Source organism: Lampetra fluviatilis, chromosome 30, assembly GCF_964198595.1.
Source record: "Lampetra fluviatilis chromosome 30, kcLamFluv1.1, whole genome shotgun sequence".
NCBI lineage: Eukaryota > Metazoa > Chordata > Hyperoartia > Petromyzontiformes > Petromyzontidae > Lampetra > Lampetra fluviatilis.
The window spans coordinates 1,960,242-1,975,823 of record NC_136304.1 but is presented as its reverse complement, the minus strand read 5'-3'; the positions used below and the strand labels follow the sequence as shown (position 1 = coordinate 1,975,823).

The 15,582-nt window shown below is 44.9% G+C and overlaps 1 protein-coding gene across 3 annotated transcripts in view; it reads right to left on the bottom strand.

Moving 5' to 3' along the window:
* The window catches only part of LOC144943122 (uncharacterized), a 42,856-nt gene that overhangs the window by 18,883 nt on the left and 8,391 nt on the right, over positions 1-15,582 (bottom strand). For 2 of the 3 annotated variants that reach the window (XM_078870321.1, XM_078870318.1), the window contains exons 4-18: positions 14,898-14,963; positions 13,781-13,871; positions 13,097-13,176; positions 12,853-12,944; positions 10,278-10,425; positions 9,563-9,642; positions 9,364-9,440; positions 7,926-8,068; positions 7,229-7,304; positions 6,452-6,546; positions 4,965-5,062; positions 3,553-4,123; positions 2,200-2,810; positions 1,078-1,248; positions 163-247 (exon numbers count right to left, since the gene is read on the bottom strand). In XM_078870321.1, the coding sequence (XP_078726447.1) occupies positions 163-247; positions 1,078-1,248; positions 2,200-2,810; positions 3,553-4,123; positions 4,965-5,062; positions 6,452-6,546; positions 7,229-7,304; positions 7,926-8,068; positions 9,364-9,440; positions 9,563-9,642; positions 10,278-10,425; positions 12,853-12,944; positions 13,097-13,176; positions 13,781-13,871; positions 14,898-14,963 (2,484 nt within the window). The remainder of the gene's footprint in view (positions 1-162; positions 248-1,077; positions 1,249-2,199; positions 2,811-3,552; positions 4,124-4,964; positions 5,063-6,451; positions 6,547-7,228; positions 7,305-7,925; positions 8,069-9,363; positions 9,441-9,562; positions 9,643-10,277; positions 10,426-12,852; positions 12,945-13,096; positions 13,177-13,780; positions 13,872-14,897; positions 14,964-15,582) is intronic. The other variant, XM_078870320.1, reaches the window with a different exon arrangement.

The window sequence follows — 15,582 nt, the reverse complement described above, 5'->3', positions numbered from 1 at the left end:
ACGTAAACAAGCGGGCATCAAATCGCGCGTGTTTTTTTTGTTACTTTTAAGAAAAAATTCCCCTCACATAGAAGGCAAAATAACAGGAAATCAAAGTTACGTCTTAAAATGTCTATTATAATTGAACAAAAACCGGGGCAGGAAAGTTGTGTAAAATCTCACCTTTATTTTCTTTTTATGTTTTATTTTGGGAACATTCTTATCAATGGGCCGAATAATCCTGTCGGCCCTAATCCACTCGTCATACCTGTTAAAATCAGCCAAGAGGTAAAAAAAAACACTCCGAAAAATAACAATGACACTCGATGTTAAATTCAGGTATAAAATAGTCAACCTTTAAAACTTCATCTCAAAACACAAATTTGCGTGTAAATTACGTGACATGGCAAAGTGAAAAAAAGTAACATTCAAGCTTGCGCAAAAGGATCACCCAAAGTTTAAAGACTAACTAATGGGGCAAGTGCTGCTGGTCGAGCACCTATGAAGAGACAAGCATTGGCATACAAGGGGGGTGTGGTGGGTAATGGTCAGTACCCCCCCCCCCCCCCAATGATGATGTTTTCACACTGCAAAAGATGAACAGATGACCTCGAGGAGGCTCAGGACAGATTTAGTTAACTTTTGCCATTATTGACCCAGGTAGCTGAGATCACAGGACAGTGTGCTTCACCATTGCTCGACTACTTCTGCCATACTTACACACGCACATATGTACACACACTCAGGTGCACAAAGGAACACAAATATTTACACACACACAGACACGTCCCTGTATTGGCACACACCTAAGCCTGCACATACACACCGACATGCCCCCACACACCCACCTGCACGCACATATGGATGCGCAATTGCACAAGACAAAGAGCAAGTGCTATTAGCGAGCAGCTTTTTAGGCCAACACAGCACACAAGAGGGTGGTTGTGGGCTAAAACCATGCACACACATGCACACACATCCATGCACACACATCCACCCACACACATCCACCCACACACATCCACCCACACACATCAAACCACACACATCAACCCACACACATCAACCCAGAGGCGCACACTTGCAAGTCGCACATACCTGCTATTCCAGCCAAAGTAGTGCACAAGGTAGATGATTTCCCCGGCCTCGACGCCACGTTTGCGGATGCTCGCCTCGTACACCTTGAGCGTTTTGCCGCGGCCGTACTTCACCTGGAGCCGCGTGCCCAGCGGGTAGCCCTCCAGATCGTCCGCTCCATCAGAGTCCCTGCTACAACGACAGCCAGCGGCTCTGACGACCACAGCCAAACCAGGACCATGCCACCTATCATACCACCTATCAAGCCACCCATCACCGACAAGCTAACATGCCATCTTTGACGCTGTCTCACTAGGGTAGCAGAGTCTGCAAATGTCGTCCGTTTCCCACCCTCGATGCTTGGGTGATCACAGTGTGCATTCCCCTCTCTCTCTGCTCGCACTGTCCAAACATGCACTTATGTGCACTCCCGTATTTTCTCTCAAGGTTTATCGCTTTGTAACTTGCATACGGCAGCGACCTATTCATTTCCGTAATTATATTGCAACATAAGAAAAAAAAGATTTGAAATATTGGGCTTGGAGTCCTCAGACTGCCTCAGTCCATCATCTTACACAGCTTGAAAGCAAGATTGTGTTTGTAGTCCTGGCAATACACAAAGGATGTATATTTATTTTATTTATTTTCACATCATAATCGTTTCATTTTCGGGTTGATGGCCAACATTGGCAAAACACGTCTTGCTCATATCACTTTTCTGTCAATAATAAAATTACGGTTTGCAATCCTCAAGCCAATAAATGTGTGGTATAAAATTAAAGGGGTGCACAGATGGTGCAATAGTTAATGCACTACACTGTGAATTTTAGCAACCTGAGCTCAATCCACGGCTACGGCTAATATCAGTGGCGAGTGATATCTGAACCGGTCCTGGGCTCCCATCCTATGAACCAAGCCGCACAATTTTCGTACAGAGATTAACCACAATGTTATGACGTTGCTGATGACGATGACTGTTGGCAATGCCAATAACTACCATGACAGCAATGATGATGCAGACAGTGATGATGATGGTGACAGTGACGATTCTGAAGATGATAAACGTGAAAGGTGATGATGATGGTAATGATGATTGTGCCGTGGCGATGGTGGTGGTGGTGGACACGACGGAGAAGCACTCACTTCTCATCGCCTTGCTCATCAGTGTCCACCCTGTGGTGCACCGCGCGCATCGACGGCACCCCCGGGGCGTCAGATTCCCCGCTCCGCTCCGACATCTCGTCTCCGTCGTCATCCTCCATGTCATCGTCGGCCTCGTCGTCATCCTCTTCGCGGTCCTCATCGTCCGGGACGTCCACAGCCTCGGCAGCGACGGCGGTCGCTGCGGTGCTGCTGGCGTTTCCGCCGTCGCCACCGCCGTTGCTGCTGGCACCACCCTCCGATCCCGTCCACCGCTCATCCGTCATTTCCACGTTCGGTTTAACGTCTCTCGGTGTGCCTTTGTTCTCTTCCGTCTCGCACGTCTCTGTTGTCTCGGTTGTCTGGGTGGTCTCGGTTGTCTCGGTTGTCTCGGTTGTCTCGGTTGTCTCGGTGGTCTTGGTTTTCTCGGTTGTCTCGGTTGTCTCGGTTGTCTCGGTTGTCTGGGTGGTCTCGGTTGTCTCGGTTGTCTCGGTTGTCTGGGTGGTCTCGGTCGTCTCGGTCGTGTCGGTCGTGTCAGTCGTCTCGGCCGTCTCGGTCATCTCGGTCGGTTTCGGCAGGCCCGGTGAGGGAATTCGGCCACTCCGACGGCGTCCCTGTGAGCAAATCGGGCACAACACACGCTTCAACATGCACAAGCACAATCCTGCGTGTATATCTGAGAATGCACAGATGCACATACAGACACGGTAAGAGCGTCATTGTACAGCGTGCATGCGGAAATGTACTGCCCTTTTTTCAATCCATTGATGGATGCGGTCTCCCCCCGACCGTGCGGGGCACGGGGGTTATTTGACCATACTTCACCAAGCTCGTTAGTGTGGCGTGAAGGCGGGGAGCATAGATGTGGAAGCACAGAAGTACAGTACAATAGATTTTTTGCACTGCCCTACGTTACTCAATAGGTAGCCCCACGGCAGCCTATGACAACCGCCAATCCGAGCACTATCCTAGGCTAAACCATGGTTAGCTTTCCAAGGTCTGATAAGATACGGCCCATTCCATTTGGTCATGGCGATTTGGTAATAGGCCAAACAAATGGAACAAATAATAAGAGGTCCTTAAAATGCAACGGGGAAATGTGTACGAAAATCTATGCACCTCAATGCCCCGACATTAATTAGCATGTTTTTAAAAAGTAGAAAAATGCATCCCACATATTGATGTCACCATACTGAAGCTGACCATGGCCATTTTTAGGAAGAGACAAAATTATTGCACGGAATGTAGGTATACAAAATATACTTAAAACCTAGAGGAGAGCCGATTGAGCCCCGAAAAAACCTCTTGCACGAGAATCACTAGATGGCAAACATTACATCTGTAATAATCACTCACCCGCAGAGGCGTCGCATTTAACTCCGCTCTGGCGACCAGCCTGCCGGTCGCAACGTTGGTTTCGCTCTCGCTGCGGGACACCTCCTCTGCCACGGACGTCTCCATCCTCTCATCGTTCTCCTCCACCTCCACGAGCTTCTCCTCCATTTCCTCGACCGGCGCCGCTGCCGCCACCACCGCCGCCACGGTCTGGCCGTCGGGCTCCTCCTTGATGCCCGACTCTTCCTCCTTCTTCTCGCTTCCTTCTTCAACTGCGGCCGCGTTGCCATCATCCATCTCCTCCTCCTCCTTTTTCTCCGTGCCTTCGTCGCTGCACTCTTCCTCGGAGGCAACAGCGGCAGGAGAAGCCTTGGTCCTCCTCCTCGTCGTCGTCGTCGTCGCCTCTCTCTTGTCGGACATTGGGGCCTCGTCTGCCGCCGATGGCTCCTCGGGGTCGGGCTGGGGTGCGGGCGCCTCCCTCCTCCTCCCCGTGCGCCGTCCGACTTGCCGGCCCTCGGCCTCCATTGCGTACTCCACGCTCCGGAAACGGATGCGGACCGAGCGGCAGTACTCCTCAAAGCCGAAGAGGTACCTGCGACCGCAATCGATCAGAGGAACGGGGCCGTCAAAAAAAAACAAAGGGAGGGAATCTCCCAAGAAATTAGTCTTGTCTTACATGTAGCACCCACATACAGATGTTACCTGGCAATCTAGCTAAGCATTTTACCACGGTTATTTTGCTGAAGTCGATTCAGATACCACTCGACATGCAAGTTCAACCATGGAATGAGGGAAAATTTGCTCGGGCTACCGGTTAATTTAATTCATTTTTTTATTTAATTATTACAATTTATGTTGGCCTAAAGAACAAGAGGTACGAGAATTGTTACATGCATCTCTAAAAATGAAATCTACATCCGTGGGCGTGCAGCGCACAGCGTTAACTTTCAAGCTGCTCATCTCCTGCAGTGTAAGTCTACCAATGCACAGGTATGTGAGCACACACACATTTACGCTCCGAGGCAACCATACCCAGCGTGAATTACAGCTACGATGGGGAACCTTTTCCATGCCAAGAGCTGAATATTATGTTGAACTTCTTTCGCACCATACGTAGCCGAATATGACCATCAAATACTTTTGCCGGCCCACGCATTAAAGACAGACCTCTGTCACATCTGTCACTGCAAGTGGCTAAGTGTGCTAAAAATAGAAACACAGGTAAAAAACAACATTCCCCTCGAGTACCTGATAAATGCAACCAAGATGATTGCAGCGATTGATAAAAGCAATCGTTTGAGGGCCGCCTCCAAGTGGTAGGCTTTATATGGCCGTGGGTCCATACGCCACGAAGTCAACAGGCTCCCCAACCCCCGACTTAAGAGGCTGCAATTGCACTCACACTGTTATTACAGACAGCGTAGGTCACTCACTTCCTGTAGGTGCTCTTGATGTTGTGTGAAGCAGCAGAGTTTAACACTGGGACCCCCAGCTCTTTGTACACCTGCTTCCACGTGGTCCCACTCTTTATCTGTAGAGGGACCCACACACACGAAGGCACCTTTTCAAAACTGTCCCGTCTAGGCTAAACTCCGTTCATATAATCACGCACATTTAGCCATGACCTGATCGACAACAGCTGCAGAGATGATACAGGCACAAAGCCATTCAGAATGGTTACTTAATCAGCGAATGGTGTTACCCATTGAATAACATCCAACTTCAAACACTGAACACCAAATTAAGGTAATTGAGCCACGGTTAATTATCTATTTTACATGAGGCAGCAGTTTTAATAGTAATAAAATAATAACTTTCATCCCTGTCAATATTCTGCGGCATGTTAGCTTTGCCATGCCTTGTCGGCCATGGGGGATGTTTGGCCATAATTCACCACGCTGGACAGCACGTGTTAGAGAAGGGCAGCAGTGGCAGGGGAGCCAACACCGGTTCAGATATCATTCGCCACCAATGTCAGCCGTGACCAAGAATCAAACTCAGATCGCTCGGTCAATCGAGCAGTACCTGAACCATTGTGCCAAAGCTCCACCCCAGGATTTTCATGAGACAACATTATTTTGAACGCAATGACGGTGGTTTAAAGCTGGTGGATAACCTCAGTGCATCACCACGTGAGCAATGAGCATTGACCAAGTGGCTTAGACAGACGAGGGTATGGATCTGTAAAAAAGAACCATGAAGTGGATTAAACCCTAAAACACTTGAGAGCTTACGAGGAATAACTAATGCCTGCGTAGCAAGGCTGACAATGATGCATACAAACAGAATTATAGCCAATGCTCAATTATCCATGGTAATGGGGTTGGGATATGGTGGCCAAGATAAAACAAATAAAAGATAATGCTAAAAATGTAAATAATGTAATTAAAACATACTTACTTAATGTTTACATAGACGTACATCTAAAAACATAGACTATGCCATGTTCTTATTCCTTCAAAGTAAGCGGTTTACTTGCTGACATATTTGTGGTCACATGGGCACCGAGTCAGTGACCCCTTATTTATATTTTCAGAAGCTTGGTTGTTACACAACCAGAATAATCCACCGACGGAAACCCGAGGGTTCGGTAAGATAAAGTCCTTGCAATTTCTTGCTGACGTTAAAGTTAGCTGTCGGGCATCAAATAGAGGCAGCTCTACATAGTATTTGGCCTACTCTTCCAGGCTGGCCAGACGTCTGGGAAGAAGTGGGATTAGCCACCTCTTCTGCCGACTGACTAACTCCGGCGTGCCCATTTATACCGCTGGGTAGACTGAGCCGGGGGCATTTTAATAAACTTGCACAGTTGTTTAATCTGCCGCGCCGGGAGATGGAATTGAACAGTCGACCTCCGAATCGCAAGTCCAGTGTACGAACCGTGGCACTGTGGTTCGGCTGCCTGCCAGTGTAAACTCACGCCGGTAGATCCTCCTCTCTTCTGCACCAGCCTGTACAGCTTGAACAGGTTGAGTCTCCTATAGCAGAGCACTGGGGGCCTGTTGATCGGAGTCCCTACAGCACACACATGGAACCTCCGGTCAAAACCAGCCAAGACGATAACAATGACGCAAACCCCATTGTCGAAAGATAATCATCAAATATAGAAAGTGTATTTTGTTTAAGCAGGTGAGAACTCTAGCACCCTCAAGTGGATGCAGGTCACACGCAGCCATTTACATACAACGCATACAAATTGGAAGCATGAATTATTATGCATGTGATTCGATGCATATATTGATGTTTAAGAATCAATGTTAAATCAATGCATTGTTACAGCACAAATGGCTAGACTGACATCTCAATAATCCAAATATCCTGCAGTCCTTTTAAAAATTCCACTGCTGGATGAGAGCATCCCCGATGCAGGGGTTGTTTTGCCATACTTCACCACGCTCATTAGTGCGGGTTGAGGAAGGGACGGGACCCAGAACCGGTTCAAGCATCACTTACCACTGATGCTAGCCGTGGCCGGGAATCAAACTTAGGTCGCCGGATTCATAGCGGAGTGCTTGAAACACTGCACCACCACTCCACCCTGTCTATTGGTTAAGAGTAGATCATTTTACTTAATAGTAACGACTACAAAGGATCGACAATAAAATATAAAATAACCTGTTTAAACACTTGGTGAAACGAACGGTCCTCACATTTATATGTGAACACATTCTAGATTGCAAGACAGCATTTATATTACCTCTGTTCTCCATGAACTGATAGAGCTGCTGAAGAAAGTTATCCCTTTCTTCAGGATCAGACTCTTCATCTTCAGCCTTTAACAAGACAGAAATTCAACTCTTGTAATGACACACAACAAAACAAAAGATATTGCCCCAAGCAAATTGGAAATCATTTGAATCAAGTGGTTTTTTTGTGACAGTTATTTTTGTTAAGTTATTTTTGCGTTGGAAACAAAGTTATAAAAAAATGTGCTTTGAATATTTAGTGTATCTACCAAAACAAACACACTAAATCGATACAAAATCTTGGTGTAAATCATACAAGCTTTGTGTAACGCTGGCAATGGCTATTCGTCAGATCAGCAAGGAGAGGTGGCACATGGCTATAATCCACCGCTTGTCAGACTTTTGAAGCTCCCCAACCCTTACACCAGCGAGATTGCCAGGAGAAGGGAAGTACCGCAAATGCATTCTTGGTTCTGTGCAGAACACAGTGTTGATCCCCTCGTATAGATGGTTTCTCTCCGCACAGTTTACACTTATTAATGAAACTGACCTTAAAGTCCACAGACTCAGAGGCGTTACTAAATAAAGAGCACGATTAAAGTATAGTTGAATCCGCCATAATCACGTGACCCAACAAAGTAGGCTTGCTTCTATCAACAAGGAGGAGGAGGCTGCGGATGTGACTGAATGAGGCAAATGGTCTTTCACCTCTTCTTCCTCCTCATGCTCCACCGTCTGCTCATCACCTCCAATTTCACTGCCCGAGTCATCCTGGTGGACTGAGCTGAGATCCTTCTTCCAGGAGGCAGGAGATTCCTTGCCCTCCAAGAAGCCCAGGGCATCTTCAAAGGCTGTGAAAACCATGAACACCACAAAACAGATGCAAGAAATGCTATCGTTATGAATGGCAATCACCGGTCAACACACTTTTTCTGGCATAAGGTATTCCAACGGGTTTAAAGTAATTTTGAGGTGCTGATTCCAAATCTGGCATCAGTTTTTGTCTATCACATCAGGTTTTTGAGATATCAAATATTGCAATTTCAATAAAAACTGCAAAAGAAAATATTAAATGAATGTGGATATCTACATAAAATTATATTATAAACACACCATCATAAAAATACAGCACCATATTTTAACACTAAAGCAGTCACTGACTCGCAACAACTTGCAATCATAAGTGACAGAGTTAATTTCTGGTAGAATCAATGAAAATGGGGTATGCCGATAGCATAAAATGAGATGTGATAGAGTAAATCTGAGATCAGATTTGGAATCAGCACCCTGAAATTAGTCTAAAACAGCTGCAAAAGTCCAGGCCAGAAAAAAATGCTTTTTGTTTTTATTGACCAGTGTTATGAGCTGGCATACCCAATAACATCTACACATTGGTGTGTTACGAGTGGTAAAATTACTGAGTTTCCAATTACATATTGTTTATTTAAATAAGAGTCTATACATCTTTTGTACATTGTTGAATCAAAATAAAAAGAATGTAGTCAATACATCATAAGACGAATAAGATACACGTGATCGATTCTATCCGAATACATGTTTTTTTTGGGAGACTTACTCTAAACAAAATATATGGATCACAGTCCATGAAGACATCAGTGGCTATTTTGAAAATGGCAAGGGCTACTCAACTTATTTAAATTCCCAGAAATATATTTTGATTCAACCAAGTTATTTTTCTACTCATTCATGGAAACCCAGTGAAATATTATTTGGAGATTTTTTGTTTATTCCAGATTTAAACCGGTTTTTATTCATTTTAACTAGGTCGTAGTCCAATCATAGCAAACATTTTATAGCGTAACTAAACATTGGGCCCGAGAAATACTGGAAGAGTGAGCACATACCACTAAATTTAGAGAAAAATAAAAATTGCATTGCATACCTCGCGTGAGCATAAACAACGTGGTGCAGATCTAGCCTATTTACAATATTTACCTTACAATTTGTGAACCACCTACAGGTGAGATGAAGTGTTCAATTATTTCCACAGCCAATTCTATTCATGTTTAAGACTTAAAACAACAAAGCTGGAACCAAAATAAGTGAGACAGTTGAGGCTAAAGTGGCTTAATAAGAAATAATATATATATACTTGACCTTGGCATTAATTAAAGCTGTCACTCACCCTGCTTCAATGCAGCTTCTGGCTTTGGGAAGGACTCCCTGTCCATTACGCGGATGTCCTTCCGTGCCACGCAGTGACTGCACAAAAGACCAAATGGCATAGTAAATTGGCGCGGTCTTTTGAACCCTAACCCAAACAGGAATCTTCAGGACGAGTGGGTTTGCAAAAGGAACCAACGAAAAGTCAAACAACGGCTTACAAAGTTCCGTCCTTGAAAGATCGAACCAAGCACTGGTCTCTTCTCACTGTGACTTCATCGTTGCAGTCAGGGGACACGACCTATCATGCACAAAGAAAAATGCAGTAATTTAGTTTAAAAAATAAACACCAATTGAAGGATGATACACTGCATCGCTCTGCTTCCCTCTAGAAAAATACACAATAAATTATAACCCTCCGACAACACCAAGCAGCTACGTTGTAATGATTTGCTTAAGACTGCCAACTTGTGGCAAAAACTGGAACGTGTGAAAACCATTTCCTGGAACTTACTTGTAGATTAGGATTTTGCACGTGTTAGTCTTTTTTCAAAATTGTATTGCAATTGTGCCACTGGTGTCATGTTATGAGACGGAAGATATCCTTTTGAAATGGTCGTGGAGCAGTGCATCCCCATGTGTTAGAGAATGCACTGCAATAGGTGGCATTACAGGACTACTGTCTGAGATCCCTTCAAGTGACCTCTTATTCACACACTGTGGGCGATGCACTTTCCTGAACATTCTGTTGCAGTCACGTTTTATCCCGTCAAAGTAAAACCAAATGTTTTATTTATAAATGATCACAGATGGTGTGGGGGAGACCTTCATCCAAAAGGGGATTGACAAAGGAAGGTACAATTTTTGTATTACATTCATCAAGAAACTGTTGCAATAAGTTCCAAAATATTTCGAATGACTGCCGTAGAAACTGACCAGGGCGGGGAACAGCGGGTAGCCCTTCCTCTTGTCGTCTGCGCTACCCTCCACACACACCACGTGTCCCACTGTGCCGTCGTCGGCCACAACTCGCTCCGCCTCGTCTTCCTCGCTCCACTCCGCCACCTCCTTCTCCTCTCCGGCACTGCACACCAACACGCACACCAACACGCACACCAACACGCACACCAACACGCACGAACTAAACTTCGTGCGCACGCTTCAATCGAGCCTCTGCACAAACACCAACTGAAAGCACGAAGGACCAAACCTGCGCACGAGTGAAGAACCAGGCGTGCGCATGACAAAGAGTACGCATGCTGGCACGCACACCGCACCCTGCGGCGACACCTGCCTTAGCCCAACCTTTGGCCACAATTCCTTCAAACACCAATCCCATGCCAATTCCCAACGTGCCAGTGAACAGCGATAGTTTTTTTCCTCTCTCTCTTATTATACGTAAACATTAGCAATGTTCATCTTGTGTGGGCAGCCTCGCAAGCAGATGTCGATAACGGATATGCTTTTAGATGGACGTGCCACTGTTTTGCTGGATAAAATGCTCGTGTGCAATTTTGAACTAAAAATGCTGCCTGCGGCCATGTTTGAAACAGAATCAGAATCTTTAACCATCCTGGAGGAATCCGATGAGCTATGAAGCTCTTTTACACAGATGTCCAGTCAGGGCGGGTCAGGAAATTGCATCAACAAACAATATAAAAACCCATCGGAGTCCGAAGTATAGGAAAGGTAAGCAAGTCACTAAATATAAAGCATATAAGTACAAATTGCAAAACTACATTAATGCCTGACCATTTTTCAAACACTGAAGTAAACAGTGCAGTGGTTATTTGTGGTTGAGAGCACTCAACTGGCTTTTATACAGTAGCAATTGAAAATAACATTATTATAAAATTCTCATGCAATGCAATGCAATCACGAAATAAATCAATGTAGATCCCCCCCCCACCTCAGTTAATATACACTGAGATGTAAAACTTAGTATTGCAAAAAAACAGAGTGAGGCTGTCCAAAGAGCTACAACAGCAAGAGCTATGGTTGTGTAATAAAGCACCCACAGCAGAATGAGTCTTATTTCATTTACATATGGGTATATGAAAGTCGTATTCATGTCCTTGGTAAGGAAAAACCTTCCCACCCCTGGCCAATTGGATAAAACCCTACCTGGTATCCACCAACCGTGAAGGGCATTATGCTAAGTTAGGCATCTACCGTGGAGTGAGCCATGAAGGCGCTACAACAATTTTCTACAACAATCTATTGTGTGCCAATGCAAGGGTCCAATTCTGTCAATATCTTGCCAAGGGCAATTTGGTGATGTATTCTCCCCAAGAAGGCTCAATGCTCATGTGAATGAGCTGCATGTACAGCACTTCTAAGTCAATGCAATGAATGTAAACACACATTTCATATGATGAGCAGTACTTTGATAAACAAAAGTTGAATTAGCATTGCTGAATGCTGTACATCTATTTTAACAAACCGAAATTTGCATTTCGTTTCATGCCACGCTTTGCAAGCACATTTATTAAACATTTGGACAGACTTGTTATTTAATGTGGTGGTATACTGAATCATTAAACACACAGGATCAAAAAAATCAATGCTCTTCAGGCTGTTTCAAAAGCAATGAGAGACAGTTACATCACAAGCAGAATGCTCTACTACCAGACACTAAGATTGAAGTACACAACTAGTGTTGTGCACTGAATTCCGAGTGGACCCTCACATGGCCATTTGATCTATTCATATCTGCCAATTACAGACTCTTGCCATTTGGTATAACTTCTTTATCCACTTCGCTCACATCTTACATGGCCTGTGGATGAATGAAGGTCGTTCAGCAGACTGCTGATGCTAACGGTACTGGAACCATGCACTGCTGTACTTATAAGGGCACACACAAATCATTCATGTAGTCTGCATGGGCTGTTGTGGCAAGTGCTGTTGGCGATATGAAAAAAATACAAGTGCTCACCTCTTTACAATGTTATTTTACTTTTTTGTGAGATAGACAATTATCGTGTGCCCACAATTTGCAAGCCAATATAGTACGAGCATTTAAAAGAGTTGACTCATTCGAATAAAAGTCTGTTTTACAATGCGTTTTTACTGGAGTAAAGTAAACAAATCTGAGCGCATTTATTATTATGATTTCATTATTAACACTGCCCCTGCAATGGAGGAATAGAAAAACTACGTAACTCTCTCCCTGAAGCCCTGTTGTAGCTAGCAGACCTTGACAATGGCATTTAGCTCCTGAACGCATTGCCATCATACGCAAGGACTGCCTATTAAATTCAAAATTCAATAACAGGCTAACATTTCCAGCAAATCCCCCATCTTCAGAGCAGAGCCAGAGGACAGAAAGATCTTTTCACATCCATTTAGATCTCGCAAGTTAAACTGGTGACACCCTGAGTAAACTGGAACCGTTTAAAAGAAATTTGACAAATGACCAGTTTTAAATTGACACAGTTTTACATGAGTAGACACCCAGTAGCATGCGCACACCCTGGGGGTTAGCAACGGAGCACTGTGCATTACTTACGTCAGACCCGACCTCCTGCCCTTAACGGATTTTCTTCCAAGGACTGGCGTACCAAAGTGCTCCGGATGTGTCAGCGGGAGTTGGTCCAAGCTCTGCAGTGCCAAGCACAACGCAATGGGGTGGTGGGAGAGAGAAAAAAAAATGTTGGTGCGCACTTTTAGTAACCGTACCACTATCAAACGCAAGTGGCTACGCATCGAAAAAACAAACAACGGAGTGGCGACAGACGAGCTCAAGCTCCTACCTCGCTTTTGGCAAAGTGTCGCTCTCCTTTGAGTCGCAAGGAAGATCGTCGCAGCACAGTTTCGTCGCCATCGTCAAAAACTGGGACAATACAGAAGAGGAGGGGTTGGTGAGTAAGCAGCAGTTGGAGTGCCAACACTCGGGATGTAATTATTCTACAAGCTGTCAATGAAAATCGTGCGTTATGCTCTTGACACGTGCGTTAGAATCGTCCGTGTAAGAATGTCTTGTTTACGTGCAATTTGGAGTGCTTCTAATCATTGTTCTTTGGGCCAAGTGGTGGATAGCATAGCCGACAGAGAAACGAGTCATCATCAATAAGACGAACTGCCCTCGGCTAATAATTATCATTTACAGCCTTTGCTAATTTCCTTCATTCAACAGTGACGTGGTGGCTCAGAGCGCTCATCACCTGGATTCGAATCCAGGGAGCCGATTCTTATTCAAATGGTTCCTAAAATGTAGTGAGTTAGCGGTCTCAGCCAAGTCACCAAATCATTGTATAAAATATCACCACATTTAAATCAGTTTGGCACTTTGTCTGGCTTAATTCCAGTTCTGAGAATAAAAAAAACATCAGTATGAATGTATTGCTCATCTCACAATCAGAAGATAATTGGGGACAAAGACAAATAAACCATGACAAAATAATCAAGATATGCGTGCAACTGCATGACATCCTCACCAACGGTGTACCAGCTTGCATCTGTCAGCTTGCTAATCATGCCCTCCTGCAGAGTTCCATCTGACATCCTGATTTCCACTGCAGCACCGATCTGGACGGATCAGGAGGAACAGGACACATGACTTAAAGTCAGTTACGTATTGCGTACGTACATGAACCGCATCTAGGTCAGGTGAGGTGACCATCCATGTGCTCTCCAGCTATTAAGAACAACACGATCGCATTTCTCCACATCTGTCTCTCACCACAAAGTCCAGGTTCATACTGCATCGAATGCATGTACCATATATGTGAACACATGCCTATACAGAGACAAAATGCTCAGGTACACATCTAATTATCAATGTACGTGTGCATATGTACACGTACAACCCTTTTGTTAATCTGCTGCTGGCAGACAGCCAGCCCGAGCCCTGCAGTCCATGGGGGTTGTCCGACCATACTTCACCACACTGCCTTACGTGGGCTACTAAAGGTGAGAACAAATGTAGTAGCATAGTACAATACAACAATGCATTTTTACTTCAATGTCCTCTGCTGCCACAACGTAACCCCACAGCAGCCTATAATATCCCGTTCTTTTTTTTTTGCCAAATGGTCGAAGGCTCACAGTGCGAAACAATGTGTCCAGGGCCGTAAAGTTATATTATGAGAGTGTGTGTATTAAACGATGTTTTTAAATGATTTCATTATATCCCATCAAAACTTTAAAAGCTCACTATAAAAGTGTGAACTTGCACTCGGCAAATTCAAAGCGGGTTGAATTAGCAGCTGAATGTGTGTAAGTGGGTTCAAGTTAAGTTTATTTTTCAATAAACGAGTCCATTTTGCAAATGACCTGGGGCATTAGCCTGCCAGTAGGGGGCAATGATTGCAATTTTATATTAAAAAATTCAGATCCTGACACCAGCATACAATGGCCCACTCTCGGGAATCATGTTAGGAGATCTCTAATATTACGCCAGTAGTGATAATATAATCAGGCTTGGCCGCTGGATTAAAACCGCGAACCCCTACAACAGGCGGGGAAAGTGCTCCCGCTCGGCCAGGTCACCGCCCTGTACGTGCGTGTGTCCGTACGTACGTGTGTGCGCGTGCGTTATATCGAGGGACCAACCCGGAGGCATCCTTTGATCTGGTCGTCCTGCACAACGTGAGATGAGGAGTCTTGCTTGAACAGGACCTGGCAAAAAGTCACACGAAGACGAGACTCAATAACGGCGCACGGCTTAGCAGCCTGCAGAAAAGCAGTGGAGTAACAATGGTGACTTGACACTTCCTTCTTTTGAGATAAGCGTGCATACAATGCATCAGAGGTAACGGTCTCGCAATGTGGGCAGGCGCAAATGAGCTGCCATCAAAACAAAAGGTGGGAAATATGGAAAATTATATTTGACACTTTTTCACTCAATATTAATAAAGTGATTTATTTACCTAAGAATGGGGTGGAGCTTCCGTGCTGCAGTTATGAGTGGAATGCGGCATCAACTCAGCAACAGAGTTCAATTCCCACCCAAGACTAACAACATTAGCGAGTAATATTTGAAACAGTCATGCCCTTCCACCCTTCTCACCAACCCACACTCACCAGAGTGGTGAAGAACAGTCAAACAACCCCAATATCAAACGATCCCCATGAGCGACATTACATGGGGAGACCTTCATTCAACAGTGGATTTGGAAAGGCTGTAAATATTTAGAGTCAAATGTAGCCCGTGCTACCAAGTGGACGTTCTCCGTGAGCCGTTGTGCGCGGCTTGGCCCAAAACTTCCTTCCCTGTTAACCCTTCCTCCAGGGGCCA